At 39.7% G+C, this 19,139-nt stretch overlaps 2 protein-coding genes across 5 annotated transcripts in view; one reads left to right on the forward strand and one right to left on the reverse strand.

The window, feature by feature from the left end:
- Window positions 1–5,424, forward strand: part of LOC116296389 (uncharacterized) — a 32,497-nt gene extending 27,073 nt beyond the window's left edge. For both annotated transcript variants that reach the window (XM_089025076.1, XM_089025075.1), the window contains 8 exons: window positions 74–197; window positions 408–558; window positions 1,078–1,144; window positions 1,540–1,600; window positions 2,195–2,295; window positions 2,932–3,058; window positions 3,197–3,238; window positions 3,480–5,424. In XM_089025076.1, the coding sequence (XP_088881202.1) occupies window positions 74–197; window positions 408–558; window positions 1,078–1,144; window positions 1,540–1,600; window positions 2,195–2,295; window positions 2,932–3,058; window positions 3,197–3,238; window positions 3,480–3,752 (946 nt within the window). In that variant the 3' untranslated portion in view covers window positions 3,753–5,424. The remainder of the gene's footprint in view (window positions 1–73; window positions 198–407; window positions 559–1,077; window positions 1,145–1,539; window positions 1,601–2,194; window positions 2,296–2,931; window positions 3,059–3,196; window positions 3,239–3,479) is intronic.
- Window positions 5,425–6,058: 634 nt separating this feature from the next.
- Window positions 6,059–19,114, reverse strand: LOC116296390 (uncharacterized). Of its 3 annotated transcripts, XR_016118869.1 has the most exons (13): window positions 18,956–19,114; window positions 18,626–18,854; window positions 17,615–17,646; window positions 16,682–16,939; window positions 16,320–16,353; window positions 15,662–15,922; window positions 14,963–15,089; window positions 14,301–14,502; window positions 13,796–13,945; window positions 13,108–13,189; window positions 12,717–12,824; window positions 7,519–10,773; window positions 6,059–6,147 (listed from the first exon to the last, which is right to left on the reverse strand). XR_016118869.1 is itself a non-coding variant. In XM_031704401.2 (12 exons), exons 1-12 carry the CDS (start codon window positions 19,085–19,087, stop codon window positions 8,912–8,914), a joined length of 3,474 nt encoding a protein of 1,157 aa, XP_031560261.1. In that variant the 5' UTR covers window positions 19,088–19,114; the 3' UTR covers window positions 6,059–8,911. The 3 variants fall into 3 exon arrangements, 2 of the variants coding, with proteins under 2 accessions (XP_031560261.1, XP_088881206.1); XM_031704401.2 differs by having other exon boundaries at window positions 6,059–10,773; window positions 12,717–12,821; XM_089025080.1 differs by having other exon boundaries at window positions 6,059–10,773.
- Window positions 19,115–19,139: the final 25 nt, after the last annotated feature.

Genomic DNA, 19,139 nt, shown 5'->3' on the forward strand with positions numbered 1-19,139 from the left:
TGTTGTTTTTAAACATTCCTTTAAACGTGTATCAAAATTTCAAATTTCTCCACGACTGATTATATTATTTCAGGCGTCGTCCACTGGAGAAAAAAGCGAGGTTCGAGACGTTCAAACTCCACATCAACCTTGTCATTGCGATAGGATTCGCGCAGATTTGGTTTGTCGTTGGATCCTTCTTAGTCGACGTTGAACTGGTAAAGATATATCACGATCTCTTGTTTGCTAAACATACTTTGATTCATAGAACTATCATTTGTGACGTCACTCGTTTTCATAACGGTTTTTTAATTTGCGTAGCGTTATAAGGAAGAAAATCCCGTTTTAAAACGTATTTTGGTTGCAACGTCGAAAGACCTCAACTATGTGGTGCAAACTGACTCACCCTCCCCTCCCTTCGCTTCCAGGTGGCATGTCGCGTCGTATCCGTCTTTACTCATTATTTCCTGACTGCATCGTTCTGTTGGATGTTGGCCGAGGGAATCAACGTCTACAACAAGATCGTTAAGGTCTTCAGTACCAAGAAATATGGAAAATTCTACTTCACTCTTGGATGGGGTAAGGACAGTTCTATTGCCTATTCTTGTCTAGCTTGGGTAGAAACAACACCATATAAGGCATGGTGAACTAAAGATGTTTGTACCCAAGCTGGTCCAGCATGCAATGTAATTGCTATATTAGATAAGGCTTAAGATATAAATCAGTGAATGATAACATAGGCACGGGTATGTAGAACACTTGTAAAGAAGTCGTTATGCTTCGTAATTCAAATAAACCCTGTCAAGTGAAGAAATGAGAAGGGGGGAAAAGGTCCTCGTATCGAATGTTCAACAATAATTACTGATCTTATCAAAATCCATTGTTTTCAGTCTGCATTATCCCAACGAATGCATAGAGGAAAATCAGACATTCATTATTGGCTTTGTTTCTATGATAAACAAGCTAGAAAGAAAACAATTGGATTTTGATAAGATCAATAATTATACTAGATAATCACTTCGGCACGCAGCATTCGTAGGTATAATGCAGTAATTATCTATTAAATAACTAGGTATATACTCTTGCTCTATTAATCAGGTGTTCCATTGGTCCTGGTTATAGTCACATCTGCGGCCGTGTTCAACAAGTACGGACCACAAAATATGTAAGTAATAGAGAGTTACCCGAAATCATGATGTGGTATCCCTGTGTTACAATGCATGGTTTGTTGCATGCCTTCTAAGTTAGTCTGAAGCTCAAATATCTGTTATAAAGATAGTTACATAAAGGACTACGCAAAGATACAAGCCATCAGGGGACAACTAACTTGTAACAGAAACTTATAAGTTTCTGCTAGTCCGACATTTGTTCTCCCACAATAGCCAATCTCGTACCAAAGCCTTACTTCTTACTGCGCATGCTCGACAAAATAATTTCATTGAGCATGCGCAGAAAAAAGGCCTTGCGAAAGATTGCGAAAGTAGATAGAGGATTTCAAACGTTGACATCACACTTGTCGCAGATCTAAATCTTGATTGCAATAATTCCTTTCTTTATCAGCTGTTGGCTACAAGAAGAGGTCATCTGGGTGTTTGCTGTCCCAGTCCTTGTCATCATAGTCGTGAGTATCAACTTTTAAGAAGTCACGTGATTATTGTCCACGATGACAGTCTGTCCTAGTCAGTTCTTTTTCTATATCCATGCACATACCGCTGTTCTTAATGACCTCAGACTTATTTATATTTAAATATGTCGCGGCTAGTTATTTCAATATCACATCCCACATGGAAAGGAGTAACTAGGTCATCAGCGATACAAGCGACTATTAACGACTATTGGGTCTGCTGGTCATAGCAAGGGGTTAATCATCCACGGTCTAGGGGCCGACTAACCTCTCCCTAAGGCTCCGGCCGAGCTTCCTGATCAGTCTGTAAATCCAGGGATAGCGGTGTCGGGGCCGAAATCTCCGGCGTAGCCGTAAATACTTCGCGCTGCCATACGACGGTTCAGCACTCGATGTCTGGAAGTATAGTCCTAAACTTATCACCAAAAAAAAACTAAAAAAAACCCTTAAACTAATCTTTGGTCGCTAACAAACAAACTTGTTTAAATATAAAGACAAAAATTTGGTTGAAAGAGTAGGGTCACTCTACCTTTACGTCAAAACTCTAAAAAGTCGACAACATACTCTTAACGATTTTCTTTTCTTTTTCAGGCCAATTTCTTCGTCCTCTTGTCAGTTGTCTATGTGTTGCTGCGAAAGACCATGGCATTCACTTCTCTTCCAAACAAAGCAAAAGAAAGTCCTAAAGTCAAGTAAGTATCAGATTCGTCTGTGAAACTTCAAAATGGTTTGTAATCTAGCCAAGTTCAGGCATTGAATCCCCCTGACCCTCTGACCACTCAAGTTTAGTACTCGGTGAGCTATCCTTACTTTTCTAGGAGTGTCCAGTATCTATAGACTATTCACTTTCCACATTGATGGTTTTCAACCATTCCCAAGAGAATTAAATAACTAGACATGCCTGCCATGTTGGAGGATATAACAAAAGAATTAATTGACAATTCTGAAAACCATCAATAGAATTTATCATATAGCGATATTCACGGTTCACAAACATTAGCATCAGGAATCTTTTCTCATTCAAATTTGCCAACCATTAAAACAAAAGATCTCTTTGTTTTAGTAACCAATAGAACTCCGGTTGGTACATTAACATCAATAGGTGACGTCAGCTTAAAGTATAGCTATCCAGTGCTTCGCGGTTAAAACCTACCGAAAAGAAATGAGGCGAGAGTCTCTAGAACCCAGGGTAACCAAATAGTGACCTAGCAACAGTCCCAGAGTTGGGAAATGTAGGGAGGGGGAGGGGGGGGGGTGCGAATTTTAGCCACGCCCTCTCATCCACCCTACCAACTAATTGACAGATATTGTTCTTTTCGTCCTTGTAGACGCACCTTCAAGGTTACGGTGGTTCTCCTTCCCCTTCTTGGTCTGACCTGGGTGTTTGGTTTCCTTGCCATTGACGAAAACTTCATCGTATTCCATTACCTCTTCGCCATCATCAACTCTCTTCAGGCAAGATGAATGTGTTATTGAAATTTGTATGGAAAATGCGCCACATCGTGAGAGGTTGTCGCTCAACATTTTTCCATTCAAGTCCTTATATCATGGTCAAGCGAGATTTAAAATCAAATATTTTTTCTTTAACCACAGGGCTTCTTCATATTCGTCGCTCATTGCTGGATCAACGACTCGGTAAGAAAATAATGTTTTATCACTTGAAATACGCCATTCTCACGAGAGAATGCTCCAGCATGGTGATTTTTAAGCAAGGAGGGAAAGATGCGATAAATGAGTAAATGAAATCTCAATCATTCACGAACGATAAGTAAATGGCATACATGAAAAAATCTGAATAATTCAAATTCGTAAAACTCTATGCCTAAACTACCTAAATGGACTCCTCTTTTATAACGAGAAAATCTTTTTCCCCCAGATAAGGGCAGCACTGCTGGAAAAATTGCCATCATTCCCAGACAAGTACAAAGGTGGAACCACGAGTGCTGAAGGCAGCCAAAAGGGTACAACAGTGGATTCAGCCACGTTCGACACACTCACTCAATCTGTTCCAATGCCTGTGCACATCACCATGTCAACTGTACAACTCCTGAACCTCGGTAAGAACGCCGATTGCAAAACCTCGAGCGAGGCTGTCAATGACTGCATGGATATGGAGGAAGACAATCAACTACCTGGACTTGCCCAGTAAGAACACCGCAAGAACTAATTATAATTGAAAGTTATAAAACGACTTTATGTTAGGTCCTTCCCCTTTGACCAAGGAACCAGTTAGCTCAATTTCGACTTCGAAATGGTTTTGCCAACTGTCCTTATAGTTTAACCTCAAACTCAAGTAACCTATTTACATTTGAGTGCTATTACCACTTAAATCTGGCATCCTCAATTGTGAACTAGGGACCAGGTAGTTCGACTAGTAGGATATTTTTTGATAGATATGGAAAGATATCTATTTCCGTCCCCATGTAAAGCTAGATAATTACTGGGATACCTGTGGTATCACAGTCGTAAAATGTCTTTTTTTTGTATTTTTACTAGATACATTAGGGTGTTTAGGGCAAGATATACCTGTTACATACATATACTCATTTCATCCAGTTGGGTCACTAAGCATTATTGCACATTATTGCATAAGCATTTTAAAAACTCGGTTAGGTTAGTCATTTTTATCTGCCGATAGTGTTCAAATGGACTTACTGCGGTATTCGATATTCTGTAAACTACAATATTTCAACGGCTTGTTGTAAAATTGGTTTTCACTACCGCCAGTCAAGAACATGAAAGGTACCGACTGATTATTTTTGATTGATGGCAGCGAAAAACCAAATTTCAGCGTGCAGCTTGTAACCACCGAGTTTGCAGAATACCGAAGAAACCTTTAATTTTTTGGGGTTGGTCTAAGTTAGAGCATGGCTAACACACAGATCAATTTAGTTAATTACTTACTTACAGATATTTACAGATAGTTAATTAACATACAGATGAATTTAGTTCGTGAAGTTTTTTGTAGCGATGAAAACCAGAGAAACTTAAGGAATGTCCACGGTTCGAGGGCGAGACCTAACGAACTGTACTCACAGGTCAAGCCGCGTCCAGGAATCGAACCAGAGACCAACAAGGTGCAAACCGAGTAACCAATCGAATAGGAAGCAAATGTAAATAATCGGTGTTTAATATAGTAATCTGTAAATTGTGGACGGTAATTATTGGATACTTACAGCGCTTCTTAATTCACAAGCTTGAAATCGTACAATTTGGGGTCGTCACGAAGTAGGTTTTTGTGGACGCAATGAAGGCGTTCCATGACATTCCATAGGTATGTACATTTGAAAACTGTTGAAAACACTTTGATTTGATTAACGTCTACCCGTCGCAACTGCCGGGAAGCTGTACTATTTCACGCGAGTGATTGGGAAGTGCTGTAAAGTATTACTTTTATAGCCTAAAAAAATAACCCCTTTTCGAATATGACGCCCTTTTGACATCTAACCACAGGCAGCCCAAGCTGTATTGTGGGCGTGGGAAAAATGGTGCAAAACCTCTATAGGAAAGCATGTTAGCTTAGTACATACCCGTCAAGAACTTTAAACAACTTTGTAAATAATATAATCAACTGTCACCGTCTAGTAAAAGTTTGAAGATGTAAGAAGTAAAAACAAAAAAGCTCCATAAATAAATGTTTGTAAAATTCACCTGGTTTGGTGATCGAATAGAATCAAATTCACGAATAGGATGTAGAAAAATGAGCAAATTCATGGGAGTATTTCGGTGTTTTGGGAAGAAAATTTCAAAATTTAAGGGAGTTTTCAGCCAGGTAGAAAAACGTAAAATGAGTTGCATAAATAAAATGTTTGTAAAATGTACGGATGTTTGTAAAATGTACGGATGGTTTCTAGGAGTCATTGACGATAATCCAGTTTGGAGTTCTCTGTTGCTCAGGTCAAGCCCCGATTTAAGAATATTCACCGGGGGCGGATTCAAGAATTTTAGGAGGGGTGGGGGGAGGGGGTGTGACCATTACAAAGGTTTTACCAGGAATCCGAGGAAAAGGGGGTGACTTTTATCAACAATATACTGTGAAATTTGAGCAATAGGAATATATAAATGAGCTTCCAGGTATAGGGGAAAAAAGGCAGTTTATGACTGCATGTATCTACGGGGTAACGAATTTGAAGTGGTATAGAACAGAGTGGCATGGTGACGACTGTTAAAAATGAGTTTGCTTTGAATAGTTCAGGTTAAAATTCTAATAATCAGAAAAAACGAATAGTTTAGGTTAAAAATCGAATAATCTGAAAAAAACGCATAGCTCAGGTTAAAAATCGAATAATCAGAAAAAACGAATAGTTCAGGTTAAAAATCGAATAATCAGAAAAAACCCACGATTGTTCTTGTATCCGTTACGAATACTTTCCGAAGATTTGTACTATCTACGACCTCCACAGGAATCCCGTAGATACAAAAATGTGCCAAGTGATTGATTGAATAACCTCCAGATTAAACAAGAACATTTTATTGTTTGACCAAACATGATAAAACTTCGTACACCAACATTTTGGTTGTAAAGTGATTTCCTTGGAACATACCTGAAGAATATAAACAAAATGTGAACACAATAGCAATAATAGGCAATTTGCAACAAACAGTCACATGCTGATATAGTCTTTTGACTTAACGTTGTCGTTTGATCGCCTTCATCCCTACGCGCCTAGACCGAAAAGGATCATGGGGATAATTAATTTACAGTTACTAGCTGCCGCATATGTTATCTAACACGTCTTGAGCTCGCTGTTTTCGATTCCATTTAATTTGCTTAAAACCATGCCTCGAGCATACGGCGAAGATTTAAACTGGCGAGCAGTTTGGATGACGCAAGTTCTGGGTAATTTACCCGTTATGCTTTTCGGTCTAGGCGGGAAGGGATGATCCGATCGACTACAACGTTTAGTCAAAGGACTGTATCACTTTGATAACGAATCAATTCAGCTCAAGGTCCCTTGGGGAAGGATCTGCTGGATGGCAAAAAACTTTAAACTACTTCGTATCTCGAAATCGAAAGTATCTTATAATGGAAAAAAAAGTATTTTTGAAAAGTTTTTGGATATGACATTAGTAAGGTAGGGACCATTAGATTTTTGAGGGGGGTGGTGTAGGGTTGGGTAAAAACCCAAAACAATTTCGAGCACAGCCTCAAAGAGTGAAAAAAACAATCGCGCATAAAAAAAATTGCCAGAAAAAAAATCAAAATCATATTAAAAAAAAAAATTCCTGCGCAGCCATGAGGCGTAAAAAAATTCCTGCACAAAATAAATTGCCCAACCACCCTCCCCTCAAAAATCTAATCGTACGTTCCTAATCCAGCCAAAAATCTTTAAATAAAGAACTTCAATTTTTTTTGCCATCCAGTAACAATCACGTTGTTTGTATTGTTACACCTGCAAGAAATCACAGGGTGGAACAGGGAAAATTCGCGCAGTCTCTGCAAAGGAATGTTATTATGTTTGTCTAAGTACAGTAGTACTTGTATTAAGCGGACACCTTCGGGACCTTTCCAGGTTTCCGTTGAAAAGAAGTTCATTTAACAGTAAATAGATGTGAAAATCTGTACTCGTTGCAGCTGTCCGTTTAATATAGGGGTCCGCTTAATAGAGGTTACAAGTCGTTTACGTTGCCCCTAATAAAGACCTTTAGATCCGATGAGTACGAGAATAAGTACGAGTTTTTAACTTTAAAAGAGAGGCACTATCTTTTTGTAGTCGTGATCGAGTACGTAGATCGAAACTTTGGATTGTAAAAAATCGTAAATCAACTACGATTCAGTGTTAACCACGTGCACAGGACCAATTTTAAAACTCGTACTCGTTCTCGTCGTCGGATCTGAAGGTCAATAATATTTCCCTAGACCAAACTTGATCAGTTCATCCATCCATCATTCTTCCCCCTCAAGTCTGCCTTACCTTTGACTGAGAGCACAATACTTTTCCTGCGAACAGACTGATTGATTAGTAGACACAAAATTAGTACAACGTACATAGAGTCGAGAGTAAACTTATCCAAAACAAACATCTATATTCTTGAGGTGCAACCATATGGCCCAAAATCCCTCGAGAAATGAATAATGAAACGGCCGCCATGTTGGTTGATCTAACAAGAGTGCTTTGTTATCGTCAACCAAGATGGCGGTTATAACGTAACGTGTACCCAAAGAATAAATGAACATTTGCGAACCAAATTTTATGGAACCTTAACCCATTACAGGCCAATTTTCAAGTGCGCACCAGTGGAAAGGGAGTGGGGTGGGGTTCTGGCGGTGCCGATAACCCAAGGCTAGGATAAAAGGTTCAACAAAAAAGAAAGGCAGAAATCCAAGAACTCGCTTCAAGTATTAACAAATATCAAGGTTCTTTTTTTGGGATCTAAAGACATTACACAGAAATGAAGAGATTATATACCACATTGCGCGATAATTTTCAATACAAACATTATTTCGTTGGTGAGCTCCACGCACAGGTAATCTTCTTCGACGATGAATGATTGGCAGCGCTTCGAACTTTAAGTTTATTTAGTAGTGATAAATTCATTAGTATCATGCAGAACACTCTTGCTGTGGCGGTCTGAACATCCAGTGATATACATCTCAGGCCACATTGGTGACAATGGATGTCCATTGGCGTTTATTAAGTACGCCAAGACATTCTGAATACAGTAATGTCGGGAGAATTCTGTGGCCAATGTAGAAGTACCGTGCTTCCAAGCGTTACTTTCCGAGGCCGCCAGTATTTTTTAGCAATTTTAGCAACGAAGAAACAGAGTTTGCGCGCTGTAAGGCAATCATTTTGGAACCGCTTTCATGAAGCGAGATTTTCTTTTCAGAATTGTGCTCGACTGCTGAGACTCCGTGGTTGCAGAACTAAGGTACTATATGCTAAGGATATTGAATCAGAACTTGCGCGCATTTTCAAGAATTCCTGAAGTGGTTCCAGCGCCATAAAGTCATGACATTATCTGACGACTGACTCTTTAATTCCAGCATTAAGGTAGACGGCGTCTACATTGGCGTCTACAAGGAAGCTAACACGCTCTAATCTTTATTCAATTAATAGGTTAGAATTACCCTACAAACGAGAAAAATAAGCAACGCGTGACTCTAATTAAAATGGATTTAAAAGGGAAAAGAAACCAAAGTTAAATTGCTAAGTTCTTAAAAATGTTCTTAAAGTTCACATCTAAGGCGTTTGATATTTGGTTGATTTTACAGTTGATCAGCAACTATGAGAGTCATGTTGACAATCTTGCAATGATCTGCATCATCCAGTCTTTTAACAAACCGTTCAAAACAAGTCTATTTGTTTAATATCTCCTCATTCCACTGCTCCTCTGAGCTGCAGCTTTGTATGGGTCGAAGCGGACATCAGTGCCTCCTCCAGAGTGTCTTCTATCAGGACCCGCACCAGCACCGTAGGTACCACGCACGTCAGCAACAGGCATCGAGCCTGCAACAGCCCACCCAGAGGGGACAGCTTCTCTTGGGAGGGCAGAACCACGTGATCTGTCGTCTATCATCCCTCGACCTGGAAGCGGAGGTCCCGAAGGGTGGAGGGAATCTCCTCCCCAGGCCCCGCGAACAGCACTAGAGTCACGTGACAAGACAGCACGGTCGCGTATCTCGTAGCCATGAGGGGTAGACTTTGAGTCCATTCCACGGGCTCTTGACCGAGTTCTGCTCGCAAGTAATTCCGCACTGGGTTCACCACGCCAATCGCGTGAGGTCACTTTGACTTGGTCAGCAGCTGCAGCTGAAGGGCGATGCGCATGCTCAATGGCACCATAACGAGAATCAACTCCACCAACAACAGGCACGTGTTGTCCTCGGTCTGCTGACATGACAGATGGTCTGCCATCTCGCAGATCTGCCTGACGCCAATCACCGCCACGGTGATCAGCTGACAGAGATCGTCCGATATCGAGATCCATGCCTTTACCAAGATCCCCTCTGACTCCAGGGGCATTCGCCCCCAGTATTCCACTGACACCAGCCCGTTCTAGGAGTATTGATAAGCTTTTCTGTGGATCAATGGGACCCATATTCCCAGCGTTAGCACTTGCTATTCTCTCAGACCAACCTTTGTCACGATCGCTCGGGTGACGAACATCTTTACGGGAGTCACGCACTTCACCTCGTCGACTGTGATCATCTTTTCTGCGCCTGTCGTCACTGCGGCTGAAGTCATCATCATGTCGGCCATCTCTGCTGCCAGATCTTGAGTGCCCTCGAGCATCATCACGATGGCCTTTACTATCACGCCGATCTATCTGTACCTTGTCCTCTGACCGCCTCGAGGAAACTGCATCATGTGACCCAAGACTACCGCCAAAAAACGCGCGAGTATCTGGTCTGCTTCCTTCAACAGCAGCACGTTTAGGATCTTGCCAAAATCCAGCTCTTTGAGAGGCAGAAGTGTCTCTTTCAAAAGGCGCTGCCGGACGCTTGATACCTGACCCACGACGTTCGCGATCCAGTCTCTCTAGTCGTTCACGATCTAAGCGCTCACGATCAGCTCGTTCACGTTCCAATCTCTGTCGTTCTAAACGTTCGCGTTCAATACGCTTCAGTCTATCGGTCTCGATTCGTTCACGATTTAGCCTTTCACGTTCCATTATTAGTTCACGTTCTCGGCGTTCACGCTCGAGACGTTCGCGTTCTTCACGCTCACGACGAAGTCGTTCCAGTTCACGACGTCGTTCAAGTTCACGTTGCAATCGCAGTCTCTCTTGTTCCTGCTTCTGTCTTTGTTCACGCAAAAATTGTTGTCTTCTTCTTTCTCGTTCTTTCTCGCGTTCCCGTTCTCGTTCCCTCTCGATTGCTCGTTCACGGGCGATACGTTCTCTCTCGCGTCGAAGCCTCAGCGCTCTTTCACGTTCACGTTGATCTCTCATTTCACGAGCACGATCTTGTCGCTGCTTCTCCACCCTCTGACGTCGGATCTCCTCCAAAGACTTGATGGGCGAGCCGGCACTTTTTTCCGAACTCTTGCTCTTTCGACCACGGGACTCTGACCTCGACTTGCCGTCTTCCTTTTGTTTGTTCGGCACTACCACTACGGGTTCGCCCTTGTTATCGTCCATCACCACCGTCCGCTCGCTCGCGTCTTCGGTCTTCTTCGCATCGCCTTGAGTGGTATCGTCCTTTTTGCTGGCGGATGGTGAGCTTCCTGTGGTTATTGTTAGTCACAAAACAGAAAAGTGAAACACTAAGCAAATGCAACAGAAACTAAACAACAGTTTTAACCATCTATGGAGAAGGCATTTAGAACGTCTACCGGGCACCCAAACAACTCACTGAGAACGTCTACCGGGCACCCAAACAACTCACTTAGAACGCCTACCGGGCACCCAAACAACTCACTGAGAACGTCTACCGGGCATCCAAACAACTTATTTCCCTGGCGTCACAAGAATGACAACAAAATGATGGAACACGTTCGCAAGGGCAAAAAACGTAGAGGTACTATCCCCTTGCTTACCGAGGACATATCTCATGAAGCGCAATAGCCTTGTTATATACATGGCATGCTGGTTCGCGCAGCAAACAAGGTGTGATGTGAGGAACTGCACATATTCCCAATCCTTGCGCACACACAACACAAACCCCACTCGTACATTGCACAACGATGAGGGATGGAGGGATGTGAAAGATACAGACGAAACCACCATTTCTACTGTATCTGACGAGCGCATCAGTAAGGGACTAGTGAAACAGGATTGCTTCATTTTGCACATAAATTACAGGTAGATTTTTAAAAGCATTCAACGTCTTTGAAGAAAACACCAACACACGCTTTTCAAATTAGATACATCTCCGCAAAATCAGGATGAGTGGGAGAGTTGGATGGGAAAGTTTATTTTTTTTATGCAAAATGGAACGAGTTTTGACCATTTAAAACATTTGCCAACATGTTATCTAAATTCCAGGCTCAGTCGCAATGTTTTCAGATGTGATTTTACAGTGACAACACAGGCTCGAACAAGTGAAAGGAAGCCAGGTCTGCAATAATACCACATTGGTAAAATTTACCCCTGGCTTGTTGATGGATAACCGAACTACCAAATATTGTGAAGTCATAATATGAGCATGATCTCGAAGATGCATTCATTTAGTGCCTCACTGTGGTGATTAACTTAACTATTGGAACACTAGAAATCTCAGAAAACTCATCGTAATATCATTCCATTATCATCATCATTAATATTGTACTTGGTTAAGTAAAGACAACTGGTCAAACAAGGTTGGACTTAGGTACATAAGGTTTTGTCATAATATGAGTCTTAAAGAGGATCTAATTGACCATTATTTAATAGAGGCTCTACAGAGGACTCCCTTTAGTAATGAATCAAATTAGGGTGTAAAGGGACAGATCAACGAATATTAATAGAGAGAGTCTTATTTGAAGGTGATGGTGACTATTGAGGTAATGATAATACGTTGTTTAGAGAGAGGTAGAGAGAGAGGGAGGAGGGGGGGGGGGGGGGGGGGGGGAGGTTGAGGGTATTTTAGGAATATTAAACATTTTAGCAAGAGAATGACCAACCACTTAGTCTGATTAGAAGCAACGAAAATAAGCACAAGCAGAAGAAGAAGAAGAGGAAGAAGGGAGAAGAAGAAGATGAAGAAGAAGGAAAAAAAATTAAAAGATAACCAAGTAAATTTTCATTTCTTGCTCAGGAGAAACTGTAACAATGGGCAAATAGGAAAAGAATATTTCTGAAAGGACTCATTACATCTAGACAAAATAGGAAGACATTAACAGAATATTCCAGGGGTTAAACACACAGGTATTAGCAAGCAAATAATCAATATTTTGGAGTGATACACCTTTCTCATATGACTGATAAGCACAATAAAACAAGGTCACCCAGTCATTAGTTCAATAAAAGATGTAAGAACACAATCATGAAATGTGTTTATAGAAGAAAAGTATGGAAATGGACCTTCTGTTTTGACCTGAAATTGTGCTATCCATCCTTATTTTGAATGGGCAGCCTTGCTATCAGCCTTGCAAGATGACTGACTGACCTTGCTTTCATGTACCAGTCAGCCATTATGAGAAGAGTGTATGAAGGTACTGTAGCAACAAACAACAGTATTGTCCCTTACCTGAAGACTGTTTACCAGAGGGTTTGGTGGTCTTTTCGTTTGTTTTTTTACCTTTGTCTGTTTGTTTCTTCTCATCAACCTTTCCCTTCTCTTGTGATTTGTCTGCTGCTAAGAAAAAAGAATTGCAAAATTAATGGTGATGTAAGGATGAGAATGGAGAAAATGATGATGGTGATGACAATGGTAAAAATAATGATGATAAATTTACATGAAAACATTGTGCGACAAACAATACAAGAGTAAGTATTAGGTGTTAATGTGCTTGGTAAATTATCAGAGATGTGGTTAGATGAACTGACAGAAGGTCATAGGTTCAACTCCTCCCTGAAACATTGAATTCTTTTTCCACAACGTTTGCTGAAAGTTTTTGATATCTGGGCATCAATATTACCTTTCTTATCAGCCTGTTTCTTGTCTGGCTGTTTCTTTGTTGCACTTGCTCCTCCCTGTGAAGGGATACGATCCCCCTTTGCCTATCAAAACAAGTAAATAAATATTGACATAAAATCACATGTAAGTAGAGTATGTTAAGTCTCCCTTGATTTCAGGTTTTTTCCTGATTTTACTCCCTCCACAAAGCCTAAGAAATAAATAAAATAAATAAAATGGGATTTAACAGTGTCATTTCTACAGAGTAGCTATTCATCCACTGTCATTCCAATTGGAATTTAGAAGTTAATTTTTGCGGAGGGAGGAAAGCCGGGGAACCCGGAAAACCCTCGAAGCACAGGAGAGAACCAACAAACAACTCTACTCACATACGACACCGAGCTCAGCAGGACTCGAACCTGGGTCGCATTGGTGGGAGGCGAGCGCTCTCACTGCTACACCACCCGTGCTTCCCAAGAAGCTAAATTCTAATTTGATCTGTGAGTTAGCCGTACCCTGACTTTGATAAGCTGAGAGGTTGTTTCAGAGTTTGATAAAGTTTGAAGGACTATTAAAGGTAATTTGGAATTGAATCTCTTATAAATAATTATTTGCAAAGGCTCATAAAATACATTGAAGAAAATTTCATTTTCCAAAAAATAGTGACCAAATGCCTAGCAAGGTGTAATTTCAAATAAACATTTCTTTACCCTGTCAACGGTTATCGTCCTTCCATGTAGTTCTGTCCTATGGAGATGAGATATACATTTGGCTGCCTCTTCACTGGTTGACATGGTAACAAGGCCAAAGCACTGTGCTCCTGGGGCTTTTGAATTTGTTACTATCTTTGCACCAACAACCTATATCGTTCAGAATCATTTTAGTGAGAAACATTTCAACTTAAATACCAATGAAGATTAAAATATCTCCAGGAAACACAGATTATATTGACATAAAATTCATGCATTTTTACGTGAAAAAAGGGCCAAAACATTAATTTTTTTCTGATGCACCCCATGGGCTACTTAAATATGGATTGGCACCCACAATACTATGCTTGGAACCAAAATGTGTCCCAGGACTCATTTCACTTGTGTTGACAAGGGCTTTTTAAATACTGATTGGTGGCCACAACACAATGTATTTCAGACCCCAAATGTAAGCAGTTACATGTCCCAGATCCAGGCTGAAAAATCCCCAGGACATTATACTTACTTTGCCGTGCTGACTGAATCTTGTCTTGAGGTCAGCGGCACGTGTAATAGATGACAGGTTGCTAACCCATAGACTTTTACCACTTTCTTTCTTCTCTTTGGCTGCAGCTGCACCCTTGGCTGTGGTGGATTTTTTAGCAGTGCTAGGTTTTTTATCTGGAGTTTTCTTTGCACTAGACTTGGATGTATCCTTGCTGTCAGTGCTGAAACATAGCATAAACATGATCAAGGTGGAGAAACCAATAGCGGCTTAGAAAAATTAAAACAAGGAAAATAAACCAATGTTTCGAAGGTAGAAAAACATTTGAAAAAATATTGTTTTTTGTTTGTGAAGGTTATATATTGTACTTCACAAGCCAGTGGCTCATGTTAAAGTGTTCAAAGGTGTGCCTAACAACAAGAGATAACTAGCTAAAAACTAGTGTGAGCTGTGTTGGTGTTTCTAATGAAACAGTAATGATAAAAAGGTAAATTATACACAGTGAAAAGATGAAAAAACTTACTGACATTTCGGACGCTAGTCCTTTGTCTGAGTAAAAGAGAAAGAGCACTCCGACGAAGGACTAGCGTCCAAAATGTCAGTAAGTTTTTTCATCTTTTCACGGTGTATAATTTACCTTTTAAGGTGTTGCCAATAAAACTCACATAATGCAATATAAATACCTTGATTTTCCTTCACTCTTAGAAGCTTTTTCAGATTTTTCTGATGTCTTTTCTTTTTTCTCCTCTTTCTTGTCAGTTTCCTTGGATTTATCCTCTTTACTCTTTTCCTCTTTTTCTTTCAGTTTTTCTAAAACATGAAATCAAAGACATGGTCAGTTGCTGATAACATCTTAAGAACCTGGCTTGGTTGCATACTGTTTGGCTTACAGTGCAGACACAGTGGGACCACTTGAACGAAATTTAAGATTTCAATAATATTAGCTAATCTGGAAAGAGCAAAATCTGTATCAAGTAGAACTAGCATGGACTGCATCAGTGTTTCTGAATAAAACGGTAGAAACTTGTAGATAAATTGGATCACCGTAAAAAGCTTTATGAAACTAAAAATCTGAAAATTGGTATCATATTAACCTAAACCAATCACAATCTCACATTCCCCAGGTAGTCAATAATATCTATTATTTGCTCAGATATCTAGGCTTCAATGCCTCCTCCTGATTGGTTCATGACTGATTCCCTTGTTTTCACTTTATGTTGTGATTGGGTAACTTTCATCAAGTGGTTAGTGTATCCACACAGTAAGTTGAAACGCTTTGTTTTCCCTTTATATCATCATTGGTTAATTTCGTAGAGTGGTAGTGGTAGAGTGTCTGCGCATTACGGTGAACCATCAGCAAGGACGCACATATGTTCACATACCTTGTTTTTGCTCTTCTTTTTTTTCTTTGGCAGCTTCCTCCTCTGCCTTCTCTGCAGCCTTCAATTCCTCATCAAGATCATCTTGGATGCCGTCTGTATGGACAATCAATGACACTGACCAACCATTTTCATTTTTGGACGAGTCTGCCTCAGAAACATCCATGGTTGATGTGTCTCCCTTGATGGAGTTGGCACTATTGTTGCCCAGGCTGATGGCATCTTTGTAGCTGGGTACCTCCTCAGAACCAACGGCAGCTGCATCTGTTAATATGATTATCGTCCATCATTAATCATAATGAACTGAAGCAATGTAACATTACTAATTTTCAATAACCAGGGATCCTTGTTGTAATGATCATAGTTTCACTTGGTGTCAATAAGTATTTCCATTGATTTACACAATGAAGAGAGGTATTACTTGGGAGGTATCAATGGAATCCCATGGAAACCTTTCAACATTCTACAATTCTGTACATGTTATTGAACATGAGTGAACCAGAGGTGACAACAAAGGCTAAATGTGGGAGGACAAAACATTTAAAAAAGGAGGGAAAATACAATAGGCTTTTCCTTTTCCCTTTTTAGCACTATAAACATAGACCTTGTGGGTGGTCTTGATATGACTTTAATCCTTTGTCCTGATAGATAAGTCCCCTACCTTTGTTTTTGTCATCTCCAACTTCATTGCCAGTCTAGAATAAAAAGCAGTGTATATCATCAGTACACTATTCATCAAAGAAACCCAGAACAGCTCCTAAATAAGTGTCCACTTTATAAACTTGAAAGTCTCAGTCTTTCATCAGACAATAAATTGTCCATTAATCGATTTGTAAATGCTTCTTCTGGCTAGAGAATGACTCATTATTTTGATACGATGAAGAAAGAATGGGTTCTTCAATCTGATGACACAGGCCTCTGGGTGGGTAAAAATACATGTCTGGTCTAACAAATGATTGTATATAGACAACTATTATTTTCACACTTACTAGTAGTAGGTACTGATAACTAGTTTATGCTTACCTCCATGTTTAAATCACTATCACCTAAACTGAGTCCAAGTTCATCTTTCCTTTCTTCTCCTTCCTCAGTCTTGGGATTCAAAGACTCATCCTTGAATAACTCGTCAACATCAGTAGAATCATTGACTTCCATTCCTTCAGGATGGTCACCCTGGTCATCTTGACATTCATCTATTATTTTCATTATAACTCCTTCACCATCAAAACTTTCTTGGAGCAAATCATCTTCACCATTATCTTTCTGATCTACTTTTTTTACCTGTGATTAATTTTAAAATATTTTAAGGTCAAAAGAAAAGAGTGGGAGAGTTTACTATAGCCTTTTACAAGATAAATAATAATCTAAAGACCATACTTTTTTATTACTTAATATTTTAGTGTAAATAAAATCTAATACCACATTTCTTCTAAAACTCATTTATGACGATACAGGGTTGCTATCAAAACAAAATATCAAGGGACTGTCAAGAATAGTTTTGAGTATAGACTGATCCAAGGTTAATGGATGCAAGCTTGCCGGGGGTGCAAAAGCATTGGGGCGAGCGCAGGGACACATTATGCCAAAACATGCTCCCTGTTGCGTTGGTTATTGTGATAATGACAAGTGGCTTCCCAATCTTTGGACTGTAAGATCGCATGTTAAAGACCTGAAGTTCCATAAGTGGCCGAGAACACCCGGCAAGATGGCGTCCATTAACCTTGGATCTGTCTATTAGGGACTATGGGGGAACTACCCTTCCTGTTCCCTCCCCCCTCATAATTTTGAAATCAAGGCTCTCAGAAATAAAATGTGGTTTCCAGTGTTTGGAGCCACAATTGCAACATATTTACTGTGTTAAAGCCAAGTCAAACTAACTTACTAACTAGGACACTAACAATTTTTGAACATGAAAGACATTCATAATGTAGAAAAAATAAAAAATAAACAACTTACTGGTGTTTCTTTTTCAGATGTTGCCTTCTTTTCTAAAAGATACATAACGAATCAAATAAGAAATGGAATAAAATGGGTTTTCCAAAAAGTGTTATATAATGCATATCCTGGAGTAGTCAATCGATAAAAATCGATATCGATTTTGCCAATCGATAAATCGATACCGCTGATTTGATTGATATGGATTGTATCTATCAATCGTTAAAAATCGAACTCACACTAAATTTTTGAATCAATTTTTATCGATTGATTGATTATATACATATCGATTTTTTTCGATTTATGTTCTTGAACAATTTCTATCGATGATCGTACGAGGGCCGTGTGGCTACGGATTTACTCCACCGGAAATTACTCTTTCGTAACCATAGCTTGGCACAAACTAGTGATCAGTGAACAGACAGCAAAAGTACTTGGATAATTAGCTGCCTGATCTACATATTATTACTCGTGAATTAATAGTTATAAAATCTATTGCACTATCATCGATATTTTAGAATACTTTCCATGAAATAAAGCTGATTATATGATTGTACTCATTATTGGATCGAATTAAAGCTGTCAAATCTTGATGGATAAAAATCGATTAAATCGATAAAAATCGAACTCACACCAATTTGTTTTATCGATTTTAAACGATTTCCCATAAAAATCGATACAAATCAGCTGATTTCTATCGATTTTTATCGATTGACTACTCCGGGTGCATATGTATGCAGACAATCCTAAATGTCAATATTTAATGAACTTCTTAGAATATCATTTCCTGGTGCTGTAAGATAAATTTTGACTATATTTTGCACTATCAAAATATAATAATAAACATCTAATAATGAAAAAATCTTTTTAGTACAACGATTTTAGACTTATAAATATAAATTGTGAGTATAAAGAATAATGCCCTATTGTCGCGTCCATCCCTACGGGATATCACCGATGGCGGCCAATTTTAACCATTTATATTTGAGCCAAAAGGGCGAAGAGATATTTAGGAAACTACATAGTGCTTACTCTGTGTTTTTTTCGAGGGTTTTACAGACGAACGCTTCGGTGGTGTAGGGACGACAGCGGTGTCTGGCTCCCCTGGTTCGCTTTTGGTTTCGCTTTTAGTAATCACTTCTGTGAAAGTTTCAGCCGATTCTTCCTGGTTGACATCTTCAGGCTCTTCATTAACTTCATCATTAGCCTCATCTTTTACTTCTATCGAGTCTTTTTCTTCGGCTGCTTGAGCTTCTAAAGCCTGTTGGTACAAGAACAACAACATGTTAGCGACACCATTGTTTTCTTCCGCTCTTCAAGTTTTTCAACATCGATTTGGAAACAAAATAAAGCGAAACAAACCTTTTGGAGACGCTCCACTAAAACAGCCTTTACTCCGCTTTTCTCTAAACCTCGATTTTCAAGCTCTTGTCTTAAATCAACGACTCTAAGCTCAGTTAACTTCTTCCCTCTTAAGGTTTGTACGTCCGCCATGTTTCTTCTCTTCGCAGCACATGTGCATGAAGCGTTCCCGGATGAAGATCAA

Source organism: Actinia tenebrosa, unplaced genomic scaffold (genome assembly GCF_029948245.1).
Source record: "Actinia tenebrosa isolate PJP-AT-01 unplaced genomic scaffold, QUT_ActTen_1.0 PGA_scaffold9__36_contigs__length_13948895, whole genome shotgun sequence".
NCBI classification, from domain to species: Eukaryota; Metazoa; Cnidaria; class Anthozoa; order Actiniaria; family Actiniidae; genus Actinia; species Actinia tenebrosa.

Coding starts and splice junctions, on each gene's coding strand:
- LOC116296390 (XM_089025080.1), bottom strand. CDS start 19,087: ATGGCGGACGTACAAACCTTAAGAGGGAAGAAGTTAACTGAGCTTAGA. Junction 14,503..14,962: donor AAGAGTGAAGGAAAATCAAG/GTATTTATATTG, acceptor GCTATGTTTCAG/CACTGACAGCAAGGATACAT. Junction 10,774..12,716: donor CTCTGGTAAACAGTCTTCAG/GTAAGGGACAAT, acceptor CAATAACCACAG/GAAGCTCACCATCCGCCAGC.